The sequence below is a fragment of the Aplidium turbinatum genome, chromosome 3, assembly GCF_918807975.1.
Source record: "Aplidium turbinatum chromosome 3, kaAplTurb1.1, whole genome shotgun sequence".
Lineage (NCBI taxonomy): Eukaryota > Metazoa > Chordata > Ascidiacea > Aplousobranchia > Polyclinidae > Aplidium > Aplidium turbinatum.
In genome coordinates, this window is record NC_137474.1 from 47,344,763 (window position 1) to 47,364,104 (window position 19,342).

Genomic DNA, 19,342 nt, shown 5'->3' on the forward strand with positions numbered 1-19,342 from the left:
AAATATTAATCAAAGGGATGGGCATTGGCCTATTGCCACTGTCAATATTGTCTCAAATCACTCGACCAACGTTTCTGAATTAGACCTCCCCCTAATTTTTTTCTAGGTGCGTTACTGTTATAGAGCATGTTAAACGAAACAATGACATGGTGATCTGCCAATCGCCGAATGAAAGCAGTGATTGATTGGGTAAGTGACGTCAGCTTCGAGCGTGTTGTGGTTTTAAGAGAGAGTACTTTTAAAATTATAATTTTTAGGTGTAAATTTCTGTGTGTATTGAAATTATTGAATAAAAAGCTAGCTTGGAGGTAGATCAAGATTTTCCTTAAAGCCTTTTAGAGACATATAGCCTACTTTTGTTTCTGATGGAGGGAAAGTTTTGTTCCACATGAGGTCCAATATACCTTATCGATTGATGGGAAACGTTATGTCTACAGTAGGTTGGGATTAATGACGAGTTGCTACTCGTTGTTTGGCTGTTTAAATTTTTACATATAAAGACTAAAGATGTTGTAAAAAGTTCATGGAAGCAACTTATTGACATACTTGAACATAAATACAAGTCATGTCAACAAGGAGCACAGTAGCTTTGAAAAGCCGTAGCTGGGACACTGTGGGACAGTGGGCGTTAATTATGTCAAATGATTGCTCTTGATAGATATCATCTACTCTTTTATAGCAGCTACAAATAGCGTTGAATAATGCTAGTTGTAAGCTAAATAGATCGGAATAAAATGTTCAATAACGGTTACCTGTACGGTACAAAGAATGTTCTCCAATAAATTTCTGGCTCAGTAGGCTATCTCTTTATATCGAACGTTAGCTTCCCATGCTGTTCTACAGCTACTGATTTTCCCTTCCTTGTGGGAATGCGAACCGGGATTTTCAGTCATGATGAACATCAAGTCAAAAAATCGAAACCGACTAGATGCGCCCGGAAATGACTTTTAATGCGTTGTTGGCAAATTTACACCGCGCATCGACCAATTGGTGGACAGTAAACAAAAATCTCATTGAATTTAGTTGTGGTGCTTTAGTGTTATTAGGCCAATATTATTCTTTTGAATAAAATATAGCCTAATTCGATCAAATTAGATGTTCTGCAAGAAGCGGTAGCACAGACAGTGCCGGATTAGGGATCTGCTGGCCTGTAGGCACATTTTATAAGTGGCCCGAAAATCAGGGTTGCCAACTAAAAATTAGAATTATCAGTGATACCAAATCATTGTCACAAAGATCGTTGTTGCAACTATAACACAGGGTATGGGATGGGATGGAAGACGTTTTTTCCATCTTCCATTCCATCTCAGAAATCTCTTCCATCTTCACATTTTGTGATCTCCGCGTTGAATATGCCACAAATAAACCTAAAAACCATAGGCTAAATTTAAGCTAAAAATTAACAGCAGTATTTTCCTAAGGATTACGTACCGTTTTGTGTTAGAACTAGAAGTGTAGATTGATTCTATAAATACAGAAAGAAACAACACGTAGTAAAGTTAAAGAAACTGTAGTAATAGTCTACGTTGGAGAAGATAAAAAAGTAACGAAAATACTTGAGAAGCAACATTACTTTTGTTCAGGTTGCAAATACTTTCCAACGTTTACTTTTGAGACATTTTAGTTTTGTTTTCTTCTGTTTTCTATCAATTTTGCCATTGTAGTTTTTCGTACAAAAATCTATTTCGTTTAACTGCCTTCTTGAAACAAAACCCACGAGAATCTCCAAACATAGAACACAAGTGTCGTATGATGGAAGATTGTCTTCCATCCCATCATCAAGATCTTCCTTTCCATTTTCCATTCCATTCCCTGCACAGAGTACCGTGCAAAAACTTGGTCATATGCCTAACTAAATAACAACTTTGCGCGTTTTTGCGATTGAAAACGCAAATTAGTGGTGCGGTACAGATGAGCCCAGCCTCATAAGCGAAACACGCGTCTATCGCTGAGTTCTTGCTACACTCGACTGCCGAGAAACAACATGTTTCCATTCGTATTTTTTTAACGGTTTTTGCAACCTGTAATTCATCTGGAAAAACAGAGCTATTAAGATAAATACTTTTTAGTTTAGAAAATAATTATTTTGAAAACATGACTAAATTTCTATTGATTTTAAAGTGGCCTGGATTTTTGACTGGCACGTGCCTACTTTGCCTAATGATTAATCCGGCACTGCACAGAGCGTCCAAGTGGTACGAGATCGTAAAAAGGTTGGGAACCCCTGACTTAGACCAAGAGATTGATTGAATCTTTATCCCCGGAGCTTAATCCGGACAGTTTCGCATACTTGCAGAGGGCTTGAACCACTGTCGCAAGCCCGGTCACCAATGTAGCTGAGTAGTGGACAGTCTTTGCTCAAGCGCCCACACTGAGAGCAGAACCACCGCTCGATCTTGAGTTTTCTTTTTACGTTAAGTCAGGCGCTTAACCAACTGCAGCTACTCTTGCGGGTTATTTAACCAGAAAATGAAAAGTACAAATATTGTAGCCGAGTTTCAAGCATTACATAGTTGGCCTTACATCAAGCATTACATAACCGAGTTTCAAGCATTACATAGTTGGCCTTACATACCTTACATCAAGCATTACATAGCCGAGTTTCAAGCATTATATAGTTGGCTACTGAGAGTGAAATTTTCGCAGCAATAGCGTGCATAAAAAATATTTTCTGATTTTACCTACGGTATGACCATTTCCTTGACTTTTATCAAAAACTGTTTTTTCCTTATTTTTTAAACATTGCAAACGTGAGCTACTTACAATTTTTTCCCCTGTTAATCGTTGTAGGAGCGATTACGCTGAAGCACAATGAGCTGAACGCACAAACAATGTTTCCCTTCACGACCATCAGCACTCTTGATACCTTCAACTTCAAGGCCAAACTGTCTATTTTTTAAGATATTCAAACAAAAGTTTGTATAGGCTAACCGGAGACTATACTCCGCTTGGTTCTACATACTAGTGTCTGCACTTCGTGCAATTAGAAAATTCTGTACTCATTTCTCACAGCGCCTCTATTTCAATTGTATATTAACTAGTTTAATTCAATTTATTTCTACGACAATCAAACGGAGAAGAAACTAGTGTTGCCAACTAAATGCATAAACAACGTAAGAAATCGGCATTTTAAAGAACCCTTAAATGTACGATCATTCTTGGATGGTAAGGCCAGCGCCAAATGTTGAATTGCAGATGATAAAATATGAATTACTCGCACACAGTAGCACATTCGTCGGCGAGCTTTCGTCGCTTCTTTATGATCTCATAATACATTCCCCCTACCACTGCCACTAAAGTGAACCCTTGAGCAGCCACTCGTCCCCGCATCATCTTTTGGGACTTGAGGGTGTCGCGGCGCACCATGTGTCGTAGACCGTTGCTGAGGAAGAACACTGTGGCCAGAAGTCCTAGCGGAACAAATGGGTTGAATTTATTGAAAAAGGATTTCCACAAGGGCTGATGCTCGACCGCCTCTAGAGGGCGGTAGTCGTCGCTAGATGGCGGACCAGTTAACTTTTCCAACAAACTTAACTTTTCAAAATCATCAGGGAGTTGCTTCAGAATTTCTTCTTTGGTCATTCGGGGTGGATCGGTTGCCATGGTTACGATGACGTCAGACCCAAGATGTCATCAATTGGACGATACTTCCAGTCGTCAGCTTCAAGAGATGGAAGAAGATCTTTCAATTCTTTCACCCGCTTCTCGTGCTGATCTGCAAACCAACAAAAGTCTACTCTTCACCACAGTGAAATTAGAACAAAAAGCGCTCAATTGTGCAAAGGACGTATTCACCGGAGCATAACTTTTAGGCATCTGCCAGGTTGGCACAGAAATTAGACGTTATTTCGAGTTATTGAACGTTTGGTGCTTATATACTATATTTTTACACAGTATGTTGCATTATTATGATACGTAAGTTTGTATATATTTTACGTCTAACCACACGCCTGTGCCATGGTTATAACTTTTCTAATTCTCGAATTGGTAGGTCAATGCTTTCTACATGTAAGTTTGTATTTACAAATAAAAAAATACACATAAGCTCAAGTCGTTCAATATGTAAATGTAGGTATTAACAAATACAAAAAGGACAAAATATAGATATATACTAAACTCATGTTCAGCAATCATTTTAAAAACTAAACTATCTTCCCTTTCAGTGTTTTTACAGACATTTTTAATAGCACAGTATACTGTAATCATATCTACATTTTGGGCTCTTTATTTTTGGATTATATTGAGTTTCATTCCATCAAATATTTATAAGCAACTTGCAATTAATTTAAAAACTGCTTTATAAAGGAATTTTCTTTTTGTTGGTACCATTTTATGAAATGTCCCTTGAGAGCACAGAAAATTTTGCATATATGCCACAAATTATTGCAACCGCTTTAGCGCTAAGTTGCCTTGCCCATACTTTGCATAACATTTGCTTCACCAGTTTTCATTACACAGATACAATTTCTGCAAAAACGTCGCAAGTTGTTACCAGACAAACCTGCTGTGTACGATCATTGTCTCTCTATCAATCCTTGCAATCATCATATGCACAATAACATACAATTGACTCTCTATCAATCCTTGCAATCATCATATGCACAATAACATACAATAGACTCTCTATCAATCCTTGCAATCATCATATGCACAATAACATACAATTGACTCTCCATCAATCCTTGCAATCATCATTATGCACAATAACATACAATTGACTCTCTATCAATCCTTGCAATCATCATATGCACAATAACATACAATTGACTCTCTATCAATCCTTGCAATCATCATATGCACAATAACATACAATTGACTCTCTATCAATCCTTGCAATCATCATATGCACAATAACATACAATTGACTCAAAATAGCACCGAAACAACTAAGCGCCACAATGAAGGCGCATACTAGGCCGTTGCGTTTTGAGATCAATTTTTTAAAAATACAAGTAATAGGTTTGGCTAGGTGGGAAATCACATAAAACCACCCAAAAAAATTTTTGAGAAAAAAATATCAATGTTTAGGGGTCCCTCCGCCTCCCCGAAAATGTCTGAGCCCCATTTTTCCTTAAAATTGCATTACTTCTAAACCGCTTGAGGTAGAAACTTCGTTTTTGGCTCTAAAGGCTCAGAAGTCACATGTTCCTATCTGCTCTAAGAGGAATGTGTTCTTTAAAGTGTTGAGAAAAACAGTTATGAGCCAAAAAATGATTTTCAGGGCATTCGAGACTTTGAAAAATCATGGTAACTGCCTAATCATGCATATTTTCAAAACAAATGTTTAGTTGCAGAGTAACTTGTGTTGAAAGGTGTTGTGTACACTATAAGTAAACAAAGTAACTGTGAAAAAATATCAAAATAAATGTGATTATCCCAAATTGGGGTCATTCTACCTGAAAACATCTTTAGCTCAGGAATGCATTTAAGTTAAAATACAAAAAAATTCAGGTGTATGTTTATGAAATGCATGTGTCAGCTCAGTAACAAAATGAAAAGAACAACGTTAACTAGCAACATACAGTAAGCTGCGCCCTTTTGGGGTAAATTTTTAATTTCAATTGGGGGGATATCTAAATATCTGTGTATGCCTGAAAAATGAAGGCATGCAAAAAAAAAATTTTTTTGGTCAATGTTTAGACCTTGCTGTCGGCCCTGGAACATTTGCAGGTTACCAGTATTTTGAAATCCTCATAAAATCTTAATCTTTTGTGCTAGGTATAGCATGTTGGTATTCATTTCTATTGTTTTTGGATAATTAATCCATTTATTAAGTTTACAGACAGCAAAATGCGTTAATTTTGAAGGCTGCCGAGCTGGAGACAACAGCAGGCTTGTCCCGTGTAGTATTAAGTCGAACCTGCTTTTTTAAGGTGAAAATCACTAGCGAAAAATGTCATCCTATACTCGAGTATATACGGTATTTGATGTTTATGCATGTGATATTCTGATATAGCCTAACTGCACCCCCCGTAATTTCTAAAACTCTACGCCTATGCAGAGCAATATTGTTAATTGGCTCAAACGGCGAAATAAAAACTAGCATAGACGTTGACAACTCAACGTAGCCCAGGTTATTTCATCCATAAAAGAAACCCGTTGTGTCAAATTGCACAAAAAGTGTGGTTGCGAAATGTTTGATGCAGGGCGTTGGAACTTCGATCAAAGCATTCTCCCGCAGTGTTCAAAATGGCGGCGCTGACGCCTTGGGAGTTTCTCGTGTGAAGCGTCGCTTTTAGACCTTGCTTTGAAGTACCTGGCGCAAGAAAGTTTACGTAAGTCAGCACTTTTATGATTGCATCACGTGATGCCCCCCCCCCCGATTGTTTCTCGACCTGACCACGTTTAGTCCTCTCTCAGTTTTTTTTTTATTTTTATTTTTTGTTTTTTTTGTTTCATTTTTTTTTGTTTTTTTTTTTACCGTAAGGCACGGCGTTTGTCGAATAGTGATGGCGCGTGTCGAGTGACCTCGTCACCGAAAAAGGCAAAAATCGCAGCCCTGTAGGTACCTATATTTCATAGTATCCTGGATGGTAAAATCGGAATCAAGTTAATGGGTGGAGAAACAGCATACGGTACACACTTACATGCCTATGCATGGCCTGTGATGTAATTTGTTACAGAAATAAGAATTATAATACTATTTTTTCATGTGGACTTCCTTAGCCATTGTTTCTGTAAAAATGTTTAACTAATGAGCTTATTTATATTATTTCAGAATGTACCAGAACCAGTAAATCCAACTTGCTACTATCATAACCTTCAGAAACGACAAAAATTTACATAAAATGCAAGAAAATATATCATCGTTGCAAAAATTAAAATTTTAAAACATGTCTAAATTTGTCTGTAAACTTAATAAATGGATTAATTATCCAAAAACAATAGAAATGAATACCAACATGCTATACCTAGCACAAAAGATTAAGATTTTATGAGGATTTCAAAATACTGGTAACCTGCAAATGTTCCGGGGTCGACAGCAGGGTCTTAACATTGACCAAAAAAAATTTTTTTTGCATGCCTTCATTTTTCAGGCATACACAGATATTTAGATATCCCCCCAATTAAAATTAAAAATTTGCCCAAAAAGGACGCAGCTTAAACATACAGTAGCCTAAACCAATTTAGTTCCTAAACTGAGAGAGGAACCTGCTAAAGAATATTGAATGAACACAAATAAACACTGAAGGAAGCGTAATGAACACTGTAAACAGCTAAAACTGCTAGCGAACACTGAATGCAAGAAATTCACATCACAACTGTGATACCTTCAAGAAAACATAAAGATACACTGTATCTAGAAATCAAGTAAGCCACATCGCGCAAAGTCATGAAGAGAAATAGGCAGTTACCAGACTTAGCTGGAATATACGATTATAACGGTTGGGTATATTTCACACGAGCATAGCGAGACGCAAGCTCGATAGATTAGACACACTATCCTGTGAATCAGACAAATGGCTTACAATGAATTCAAGTCTACAGTCATGGATGTGACATAAGATCTTATGGAGTCGTCAATTTGCTTCATCATGCTGCTTGGCATTGCATCGTCACTGTCTTTGTCGTTGCGTGCCATTTCAACAATCCACCAATTTTGATTGCAGATGTTCGAAAAATATGTGTTACATCTGTAGACACCAAGAAGCTTGCATGGAGCAATCGGCCATTGGCTGCAATCTTTAATGCAACAAGCCAGTGCTCCCCATGCTTAACACATGGTGAGAAAAGAGACAGGCTATCATTCAAAAACAATCAAATGCCTAATGAACGGTTAATCGGGAATGTAACGCAATGCCTTCAGAACAGAAAAGTTAAAGACAGTGACGATGCAATGCCAAGCAGCATGATGATTGATGAAGTAAATTGATGACTCCATAAGATCTTATGTCACGTCCATGACTGTAGACCTGAATTCATTGTAAGCCATTTGTCTGATTCACAGGATAGTGTATCTATCGAGCTTGCGCCTCGCTATGCTCGTGTGAAATATACCTAACCGTTGTAATCGTACATTCCTGCTGAGTCTGGTACTGCCTATTTCTCTTCATGACTTTGCGCGATGTGGCTTACTTGATTTCTAGATACAGTGTATCTTTATGTTTTCTTGAAGGTATCACAGTTGTGATGTGAATTTGTTGCATTCAGTGTTCGCTAGCAGTTTTAGCTGTTTACAGTGTTCATCATGATTCCTTCAGTGTTTGTTTGTGTTCATTCAATATTCTTTAGCAGGCTCCTCTCTCAGTTTAGGAACTAAATTGGATTAGGCTACTGTATGTTGCTAGTTAACGTTGTTCTTTTCATTTTGTTACTGAGCTGACACATGCATTTCATAAACATACAGCTGAATTTTTTTGTATTTTAACTTAAATGCATTCCTGAGCTAAAGATGTTTTCAGGTAGAATGACCCCAATTTGGGATAATTTAGAATATTCACATTTATTTTGATATTTTTCCACAGTTACTTTGTTTACTTATAGTATACACAACACCTTTCAACACAAGTTACTCTGCAACTAAACATTTGTTTTGAAAATATGCAATATGCATGATTAGGCAGTTACTACCGTATGGTTTTTCAAAGTCTCGAATGCCCTGAAAATCATTTTTTGGCTCATAACTGTTTTTTTCAACACTTTAAAGAACACATTCCTCTTAGAGCAGATAGGAACATGTGACTTCTGAGTCTTTAGAGCCAAAAACGAAGTTTCTACCTCAAGCGGTTTAGAAGTTATGCAATTTTAAGGAAAAATGGGCTCGGACATCTTCGGGGAGGCGGAGGGACCCCTAAACATTGATATTTTTTTCTCAAAATTTTTTTTGGGTGGTTTTATGTGATTTCCCACCTAGCCAAACCTATTACTTGTATTTTTTAAAAATTGAACTCTAAACGCAACGGCCTACCGCATACCTGGCGTCACCTAAATGTAGTCTATTCAACACTTCTTCAAACAACTCATTGAAAACACAGCGAGGGCCAGAGGTGGGCAGTAGCGCGCTACTTTTGTAGCGGCGCTACTTTTTTGGTAAAAGTAGCGGCGGTACTTTTTAGTTGGAATAGCGGCTGCAGTAGCGGCGCTATTTTTATTCCAAAGTAGCGGTAGCGGGAGAGGCGCTACTTTTTAATTTAAATTGAAAAAAATGCTTGTTTTTTTTGCAATACTGGCGTGGTCAAGCAGACAAGCACCTATATAATCGGTTTGGTTGCAAAGTTTCGGTCTTTTCTAGCTGACGTCAACTTCTTCGGCGAATATCACTGTGTGATGAAGCCTATCTGCCAGGCTTTAGACATTCTCCAGGGCGAGTCCAAGGCATAGTACGGAGTCTTGCTTCCAACCATTACAATTTGCGCGAAGAAGTTGACCGAGATCAGTGATCTTGTGACCTGTGAGGAGTTGAAAGTGAAAGTCCTTGAAGAGGTGAAGAAACGATTCAACAAGTGCTCAACAACATGCGTTATACGTATTTTTGGAGTGTTTGCGCCATCCCGTGAAACGTCGGTGCAGAAGGACGCCTTTTTTTCGGACAAGAGCAAGTCTTTGAGCTTTCGAATACGGAGTTAAACATCTGTTCATTAAATACAACACCCCCATTCCTTCAAGTGCTGCGGTGGAGAGACTTTTCTCTGTTGGAAAAGATGTGCTTAAGCGAAAGCGGGCAGGACTTGAGTGACTCTCATTTTGAAATGCTCGTGTTTTTGAAAGATGCGTAACAATATCTTAGAATGTGTTTTCTATAACGACGTTAAAACGAATGATAACGTTTTTAACGAATGAATGATAACATTCGTTTTCAAGGTCATTTTTGCGTCACTAGGGACTAATGTGATTTTAGACATTATTTCCTAGTGTCATTTTAGACAAAAGTAGCGGAAGAAGTAGCGCGCGCTACTTTGGCCCGAGTAGCGGTAGTGGGTAGCGCGCTACTTTAAAAGTAGCAGGTGCCCACCTCTGGCGAGGGCATATTGTTACCTTCAATGACAGACTGGGTGACCTTCCTGACTTCGCACTCAATATGAACTGTGTGCTGCAGATGCTGTGATGATCCTGCAAGTAATAACTTTAAATCAAGCATGGAAGAATGACAAGAGTTATAAATAAATGGTTAAAAAGTTATGCAGTTTAGCATTCACAATGTGTCTGGTAATAAATTTAATGGAAAGCACTTGCAAACTCTAAACGCAAAACCACTTGGCCTAGGTTACAGTCCTTCTACCAGATTTGAAGGAATCAGAAAAATTGGAACTGACCATCCTACTCGCGTTAGTGTCAAAGGCTCATTATAATGCAAATCTTATTATTTTTTCACTTCCGACGCTTGGATTCAAATATGAAATATGACACCTTTACTTTTTCTTCAAGCCTTAACGCTTTGTTGGACTGACAAAGTAGGCACCTAGCAAAAAGGTACAAATATATCTGAAACAGCTTAATGTCGGGGCAGAAACAATTGGGAATGGGGTATATACCATAGGCGCCAACTTTTCAAAAAACCTTGGGGGGCGAGAAAGGTGATGATGTCATAACCATAACGCTATTTTACTCAATCGAAATAGTCTTTGATTAAGCTTAGTGTCTTGTTTATATTGACACCTAGGTCGCAAACCGAATTTATTAGAACCGATGCTTGAAACGATTAGTTTTACGCTTGCAGTACGCCTAATCGTCAAAATTTTGATATTGTTAGCTCATAATTGGAACAGTTGGAAAACAAGCCGATTCATTTCCTTTTCGTTGCGAGTGAATTAACAACGATCAAGACAGTGAAGTTATCGAAATGAAATGCAAAAAATCATGATTTCAAGCAGAGTGGAAACCCGATACCGCTATCAGTTTTATTAACCTCGTTTCGCTCGCTCAAAACAATGCGTTCTGTTGAATCATTAATTGATCTCACAGTGGGAAGACCTCGTTGAAAATAGAGCGTCTAATTTAGCTGGTTTACGTAATACTAACAGTGAATAGTTACGTGACTATTCTAGCAGCGTAAGTTACTCTATCATCTACTTTAAAATTTCCATACGGTATGATTTCCAAGCTGTATTCACGTAATTGTTTGGTGTGTCGTAGTTTCAACTCGATAAAGTTTACTAAAATCGATTTCATGTTTGAAGTCACAAAAAATCTAACGGACGTTTGGATAACTCGTGAAATTAGAATAATTATTCAACCTCGCATTCGCTTTTTCGCTACCACGCGTTTTGACTTTGAAGTTCCTCCTCACGCGCGGGAAGGTAATTGCAGTGTGTGACTGTGACTCTGTGAGCGTGCGTGCCGTGCGCATCTCAGTAGTAATTCACGTTCCAGAGAAAGCCATGCGATCAGCTGCTGTTTTGCAGGCAAGAGCAACGCAGGCTGTTTTTCGTTTTCGGCATTCTTTAAGTCCGTTTAAATATCTAAATCTCTCACGAAGCATTTTATCTTTGAAACACTACTTGTAATAGCCATTTTTTTTGCCCCTCAACCATAAATTTACGGGGGGCGCCGCCCCCCGGCCCCCCCGGAAGTCGGCGCGTATGGTATATACAGTAAATGGAAAACGTGTAGTCCACATTCATATACGACCTTTGCTGCCTGTTCCAGGCAAGGAAAGTGAGAAGAAAATGATGTATATATAATTCATAGAAGGCCCCAACAGGATTAGCTTTGATTTATAGAAATAAACGAAAAAGTAGATAAAGACATTTGTTTTATTACATCATAAAGTAATCATCACATAAACAAACAAAAAAATGCACAGGCATTGTTGCAAACAGTGGATCCCAACCTTTTTAGACTTACGGCATCCTTTGTTCAGAAGACAAAAAGATTGCGAGGCACAATATTATAGACCAACGATATTCATGTCGAATGCTGTTAAAGGTTGTTGGAAGTTTAACTATTTCATGACAAACACTTGGGTACCATAGTTATTTCGGTACATGACAACTGGGCGAGACAAAGTGGGCGATACCCACTTGGGCGAGACCAGGTGGGCGACGAAACAAGTGGGCAACGGACCAATTGGGCGACGAGTCAAGTGGGCGACGAGCCAAGTGGGCGACGAGATAAGTGGGCGACGGACCAAGTGGGCGACTAGCCAAGTGGGCGATGGCCAAAGTGGGCGAAAGTTTAGCCGAAGTTTAGCCGTTCGGAAAAAAAATATGACTTGGCAATGAGAGTTCTCACGCTGAGTTTCACGAAGCATTGGAAGCAACATTTTCATTATTTTTTGTAGTCTAGTAACAGCGCTTGCTGTTTGATGTTAATTTGCATTGTGACATCATCTTGACACATTATTTTGCAATTTGCGACGTCAGGGTTTATCGTGAAGCTTAAAGTTTAGAAAGCGAAAGTTTAGCCGTTCGGAAAAAAATATGACTTTTAATTTTTACTAATACAATGATTGATTTGTGGAAGAGAGGCAATGAGAGTTCTCACGCTGAGTTTCACGAAGCATTGGAAGCAACATTTTCATTATTTTTTGTAGTCTAGTAATAGCGCTTGCTGTTTGATGTTAATTTGCATTGTGACATCATCTTGACACATTATTTTGCAATTTGCGGCGTCAGGGTTTATCGTGAAGCTTAAGAGAAACCTCTCAGAAAAGAGACAAACGAATGGCCAAAGAGTGGTTTAAGTCAGTTATGAACGCTCCCTAACCGTTATCAAAGCTTGTCAGTGTAAAATATAACTTTTAATTTTTACTTTAAAATACAATGGTTGGTTTGTGGAAGGGAGGCATTCACGAAGCATTGGAAGCAACATTTTCATTATTTTTTGTAGTCTAGTAATAGCGCTTGCTGTTTGATGTTAATTTGCATTGTGACATCATCTTGACACATTATTTTGCAACACACAATCCAGTCTCTGAATATTATAAACACTTGCGGTAGGTCACTAGGTCAGCCAGTGCTGGGATTTAACTACTGAGTAGCTGGTTTGGTAGGTACATGCATTAGACATTGGAATGTTTGTAGTGATTTTCAAGCGAAACAGAAGTTTTTGTTAGTTGTTTGAGTGTGTTATTGTTTAAAATACATGTAAAAACTTACATACGAATCATTAACTACGGAGATTAACATAACTTTGATGCTCTAAAAATAAAGTCATATTTTTCAATTTTTAGGTCATAAACAAAATGGCCCCAGTAATGACTGTCAGTCACAATGTGTTCTGTAAACTGCTGATGCGGCTACGCAGCGTCTAGACTAGAGCATACGGATTAAAAATAGGCTGTGGCTATATTTACACTATATAGTGTAATAATAGCCTGAATAGTGTTGCCAGATAAGAAATTCTGCCCTAATTTGAGAAAAGTTAAGCTATGTAAAACAAAAACTTGTATTTTGGAAAAAATTTTATTTCCGGGCAAAGATCAAAACCCTAATTTAATTCCTAACTCTAACCCTTACCTTAACCCTTCCTAACTTTAATCTTAACTCTGGCAACACTTGATTGTGGAAAAATAGCCACTTCCTTAAAAATATCAGTTGACTTTAAGTGCCCAAGTTAAAATTATGACTTATGCCTCTTGAGAAGTCCCACATAGTCTGTGGTGGATCCTGTCCATTAAAGTTTTATGGTACTTTCACATACAACATTGTAAATGTAAGTTAATAGCAAGTCTCTATGAGACATTAGATTTTCCGCACACATAGGATTTATAGCGTCAAGAACATTAATTGTGCGCTGTTTTTTTTCGTTCATTGACCGATTTTTTAGCAAAATGTCCAAAAAAAAATATAGTCAATTCGGTCAAAATGTCCAAAAAATATATTATATAAATCAACCATTGTACTTTAAAGTAAAAATTAAGTCATATTTTACACTGACAAGCTTTGATAACGGTTAGGGAGCGTTCATTACTGACTTAAACCACTCTTTGGCCATTCGTTTGTCTCTTTTCTGAGAGGTTTCTCTTAAGCTTCACGATAAACCCTGACGCAGCAAATTGCAAAATAATGTGTCAAGATGATGTCACAATGCAAATTAACATCAAACAGCAAGCGCTATTACTAGACTACAAAAAATAATGAAAATGTTGCATCCAATGCTTCGTGAAACAGCGTGAGAACTCTCATTGCCTCCCTTCCTCAAATCAATCATTGTATTTTAAAGTAAAAATTAAAAGTCGTATTTTTTTCCAAACGGCTAAACTTTCGCTTCCGTCGCCCACTTTGGCCGTTGCCCACTTTGGTCGTCGCCCACTTGGTTCGTTGCCCACTTGGCTCGTCGCCCACTTGACTCGTCGCCTACTTGGTCCGTCACCCACTTGTCTCGTGGCAGTGGCTATTTGACCGGCGCCGGTTTTTGAATCTGAAACACTATTTGACCGGTCATGACGTCACTACACAGTCACTTTTTTCTTTCAAAGCAAAAGACGAGAAGCGCATATAAGTTCTAAATCCAACCATCTCACTCAACTCGTAACGTGGCGCATGCGATACGTCGCCGCCTCCGACTTTAGAGGGACTGAGTTCGATACTACCCGGAAGCGTTCTTTTTTTTTATTTATTTTTTTTTAACTAAATTTTGACACGAAGTGCATTTTTGTAGTCAGTTTTTAATTATTTTTTATGTCTTTTCAAATGTGAGTAATAAATCAAGATTGTGAGTAATAAAGTTAGAGTTTTTTTAATTTGCTGGAATTTGAGAATTTCTCTGGGTAATTTTCCGATTGTGGCCGTGCTAACTACTGATACGGTATATAGCCTACATAATTTTTCAATTCAGGCACGTTTTAAACTTTTCAAGGTTTTGCCACGTCTTCCCGTTCATTAACGTGCTGGGAGGTCTATATGTATCGATTTTTGTAGTTAGTATCTTTTTCGTCTCGGACGCGTTAATGACGAAAAATAAAATGATTGATTGATGTGACCGTGTTTGCCGAACGAAGCAATACATTTTTGCTCTCAACAAAATGCACTTTGGGTCAAAATTTAGTTAAAAAAAAAGAACGCTTCTGGGTAGTATCGAACTCAGTCCCTCTAGAATAGGAAGCGGCGACGTACCACACGCGCCACATAACGAGTTGAATAAAGTGATTGGATTCAGAACTTATATGCGCGCTTCTCATCTTTTGCTTTGAAAGAGAAAAAGAAAAAAAGTGACTGGACAATGACGTAATGACGGTCAAATAGTGTTTCAGATTCAAAGACCGGCGCCGGTCAAATAGCCACTGCCATATTCGCCCGCCTGGTCTCGCCCAAGTGGGTATCGCCCACTTTGTCTCGCCCAGTTGTCGTGTACCAAGTTATTTACCTTCACCAAGGTTGTGGGAACTTCTTCTGGTTGGTTTGGTTAAAAATAAAGAACTTGAAACTGCGAGTGAACCTTGTGACATCACTTTTACATATTACATAGCACAAGCTACTAAAACAAATAAAATATGGTATATACCATATTTTGGTTTACACAGAGCTTTGCATTTTCAAGAGGAGCTGAAACTGTACGTAAAATTCAGGTGGAGCTGGTTGGTTGGTTTTGCATCTTTATCCTCCGATAGACAAAGCCTTGGAAAGTTATTCCTGTTAGTTTTGCATACTTGTAAATACAAGGCCAGTTACCAAGATTCACAGAGTGAAGTTTCCAATTGTTGAAGTGTTGTTGCCGGGGAATTATTCCATCCATTAGGTGACACTGACTGGAGAGCAGTCCTAAGAATGCGCTGCAAAGTGAAAGCTGGAACCAGTTGTTTGATAGACAGCTCTAATTATTTTCAAGAGATGCCATTACTTGGTTGATTTCACATCACTTAACTTAACAGCAACCGCAACCCATCACAAACTTGATGACTGTGGCTGGTATTTTAATAGTTGGATAATTGTTGTGCGTCTGCTTTTTTGTCCAACTTTAAATTTGGGATGATTACTGATCGAGGGCGACTAGTAATGAAGTCGTACATTATTCGAGAAAATACGTTAATGGAGCTGGAGCAGCTTCATTTTTATGATGGCTCCAAAGCTCAAAGCCCCCGTGCGCATTAGGGATGCAACCTAGTTCGTACCCTGAACAGTTCGGACCCTCAGTTCGTACCCTGAAAAGATCGAGAGAAAAAATTAAAAAAAGCGGAAGTCGCTGATCGCAGTTTCCGCTAACCCTAACTCTAACCATAGACTAATCTATGCTCTAACCCTAACCCACGCTGATCGCAGTTTCCGCAAACATTTATCCGTAGTTTCCGCTAACCGCAGTTTGTGCTAACCTTTACCCTAACTCTAACCATAAAGTAATCTATGCTCTAACTGTAAGTCTGTAACCCTCGCTGATCGAAGTTTCCGCCAAACATTTTTCCGCAGTTTCCGCTAACCTTTCATCATTAGTCGTTATCTCCGCCTGCGGCAGATTGCGCATCAACATGGCTTATTTGTTTCCAAGAGTGGCGATTTTGAGCCAACTCGCCCAGTGTCGTCAAGTGGAGTCCGGTCCATGATTGAATGTTGTCTTGCCATCGTTTTGGTTGTCTGCCACGTTTTCTTTTTCCTTCTACTTTGCCTTCTGTGCAAAGTTTGCTGATTCCGAATTGTGATCTTTTAGTGTGGCCGAACAGTTTTAAAACGTTTGATTTTATTATTGCTGCAATTGGATGTAGTTTTGTCATAGTTAAAAGATCTTCTATTTTTATGTGATCAAGTAACCTTTTGTTGGTCATGCTTCTCATGATGTGATTTTGGAAGGTAGTGAGTTTTTTCATTGTTGATGATGTCCAATTTACGCATTCTAGACCGTACAGCACGACTGGTAAAACGTAGGTGTTGAAAATTTTTGCTTTCAGTCTGATTGGGAGTCTATTGGATGTTAGAATCTTTTTGTTCTTTTCAAATGCTGCCCAGCCTAAGCCAATTCGGTGTTGCACTGCAGTCTTTCCATCGTTGGTTGCGGATAGTCGGTGGCCAAGATATATGAATTCTGGTACTTGTTCTATTTGTTTTCCATGGAGAGTGAGATTGAGTGTGTTGTTAGTTTTGTCGGTTGTCATACATTTGGTTTTGGACACATTTATTTGGAGGCCGAATTTAGCAGCATTTTTTGACAGAGCATCTAGGTATTCCTGCATTTTCAGTTTAGAATTATTCAAAATGGCCATATCGTCTGCGTAGCTTAAGTTGGATATTACATGACCGCCGATGGTGAATCCAGTTGTACACTTATTTTCTGTTTCTGAGATTATTGCAGCCGCTACGATGCAAAACAGGATAGCAGACAAGACATCTCCTTGCTTAACACCTTTTATAATATCAATTCGTCTGGTTGTTCCGATGTCTGTTTTGATTAGTGCTTTAGAATCGTCGTACGTTGCTTTCAAGAGGTTGATGTATTTTTTGTTGATGGAAGTTTTATCCAGAAGTTGCCAAAGGTAGGGTAATTTAACACTGTCAAACGCTTTTTTGAAGTCAATGAAGGTGATATGAACGGGATTGTTGAATTCAATAGACTTTTCTATGATTTGTTCCAGCGCTAACTATAGAGCAATCTATGCTCTAACCCTAACCCTCGCTGATCGCAGTTTCCGCAAACATTTTTTCGCAGTTTTTGCTAACTGCAGTTTCGGCTTACCCTAACCTTAATTCTAACCATCGAGTAATCTATGCTCTCTAACTCTCGCTGATCGCAGTTTCTGCAAATATTTTTTCCGCAGTTTCCGCTAACCGCGTTTTCCGTTAACCCTAACCCTCGAGTTTGTTTGTGGAAACTCCGATCAGCGACTTCGGCTTTGTGCTATTAAACTGCGATCAGCGACTTCGGCTTTTTTTAATTTTTTCTCTCGATCTTTTCAGGGTACGAACTGAGGGTCCGAAGTGTCCAGGGTACGAACTAGGTTGCACCCCGCATTAGCAACCATTTTTTACAAGGACCCCTGAAAATCACATTTGTTAACTTAAACAGTTACCGTACCGTACTCTTTTCTATTATTAAAAAAATATTTTCATATTCTTAAGCATGTAATAATTTGGTGGTATTGTTGTGTGTATTAAAATTACAACACCGCATTGTGTGTGATTGCTGCCTAATCCCAAAATGCGTCCAAACACCACTGTCATTCTGGCAAAATAATTCTGTGTGATCCGCCTTATAAACGAACTGTAAAAAAACGCGCAGTAAATAATGCAATAGACCTTTTGCATAACAAACCAACGGAGCGTGACGTTGGAGTCGTGAACGACTAGCCGCTGTTTGCAATGCTGTGTGATAGGGTTAGTGGCGTGGTTTGCAGGCGAATAAATTGTTTAACGTTTGCTTGAGCTGTTGTTTTTTGGTCTTTACAGGCGTGTATCATTGTTTCAGTATAATTTTCCAGAAAATAAAACTCTTTTTAAGTTGTAAACTTAGGCTACAGAAGTGTTAACCTTCGACCAGTTCTTTACTGTATTGGAAGCGATCTTGCCAGGCAAAGATAGGAAGAATTTCCTGTATTATATACAGCTTCAAAAGCTAAGCATGCAAATCAAAATGTTGATGCAGAACTTGATGACGATGCTACTTTCGAAATACCTCAAAATGATACAGGAGCACTGCATCTAGGCTACATAGACTAGCGGTGGAAGATTGATTTTTTCGTGGTGTTGATGAAGCTTCGCCTGGGTTTGGTATTAGTTCTGCATTCGTACGGTACTGTACACCGTACTTTTCATTCATGAATGCATCTCATGAATGTAAGGTTGATTAGTTTGAACATATTCCGTCATCGTGATGTTATTATAGCAGCTATGAAGCCAGACTTCAAAAAGGAATAGGCTACCCAAGCACCATGATCGTCATCGACTGCACTGAAGTAGGCTACGTCTCGAAACACCATGCTCGATCACTTCACCGTCAGTCGCAAACGTACTCGAACTATAAAAGTACGAACACTACAAAGGCATTAGATTAGTGGGAGTTGATTCAAGAAATGGGGATATTATGTTTGTATCTCAGTTGTACACTGGTAATGTAAGTGACAAAGAAATATGTCAGAGGAGTGGATTTTTCACCTTTTGAAGCAGAAAATAGCTGCTAATGAACTGCACTTCAATGATGCTGTTATGGCCGATAAAGGGTTTCTTATAGAAAAAGATTTAGCATGCATGGTATTGGTCTACATTTGAATATCTCACCCTTCCTAGGTAAGCCTCAAATGAGTGAAGACGAAGTGTTGAATACACGAAGTATTGCACGCCATCGCATTCATGTAGAGAGCGGGCCATAAAAAAAATTCGTCAATTTCATATCTTTGACAGGAAAATACCAGTGACTATGCTTGGCATCACCAATGAAGTGTGGTTGGTTTGTTGCATATGTTATGCAAAATGAAAATAAAATGTTGCAAGACAAGGTACCACTAACGTGATCCATAATTCCCGGTCAAAATGCACATGCT

The 19,342-nt window shown here is 38.6% G+C and overlaps 1 protein-coding gene across 2 annotated transcripts; it reads right to left on the bottom strand.

The window, feature by feature from the left end:
• Window positions 1-2,987: 2,987 nt before the first annotated feature.
• On the bottom strand, window positions 2,988-15,427 carry LOC145767134 (HIG1 domain family member 2A, mitochondrial-like). Of its 2 annotated transcripts, XM_082578897.1 has the most exons (3): window positions 15,247-15,427; window positions 9,976-10,050; window positions 3,467-3,715 (listed from the first exon to the last, which is right to left on the bottom strand). In XM_082578897.1, the coding sequence occupies exons 1-3, from the start codon at window positions 15,326-15,328 to the stop codon at window positions 3,606-3,608; spliced, it is 267 nt and encodes an 88-aa protein (XP_082435023.1). In that variant the 5' UTR covers window positions 15,329-15,427; the 3' UTR covers window positions 3,467-3,605. The 2 variants fall into 2 exon arrangements, with proteins under 2 accessions (XP_082435022.1, XP_082435023.1); XM_082578896.1 differs by lacking the exon at window positions 15,247-15,427 and having other exon boundaries at window positions 2,988-3,715.
• Window positions 15,428-19,342: the final 3,915 nt, after the last annotated feature.

Coding starts and splice junctions, on each gene's coding strand:
- LOC145767134 (XM_082578896.1), bottom strand. CDS start 3,603: ATGGCAACCGATCCACCCCGAATGACCAAAGAAGAAATTCTGAAGCAA.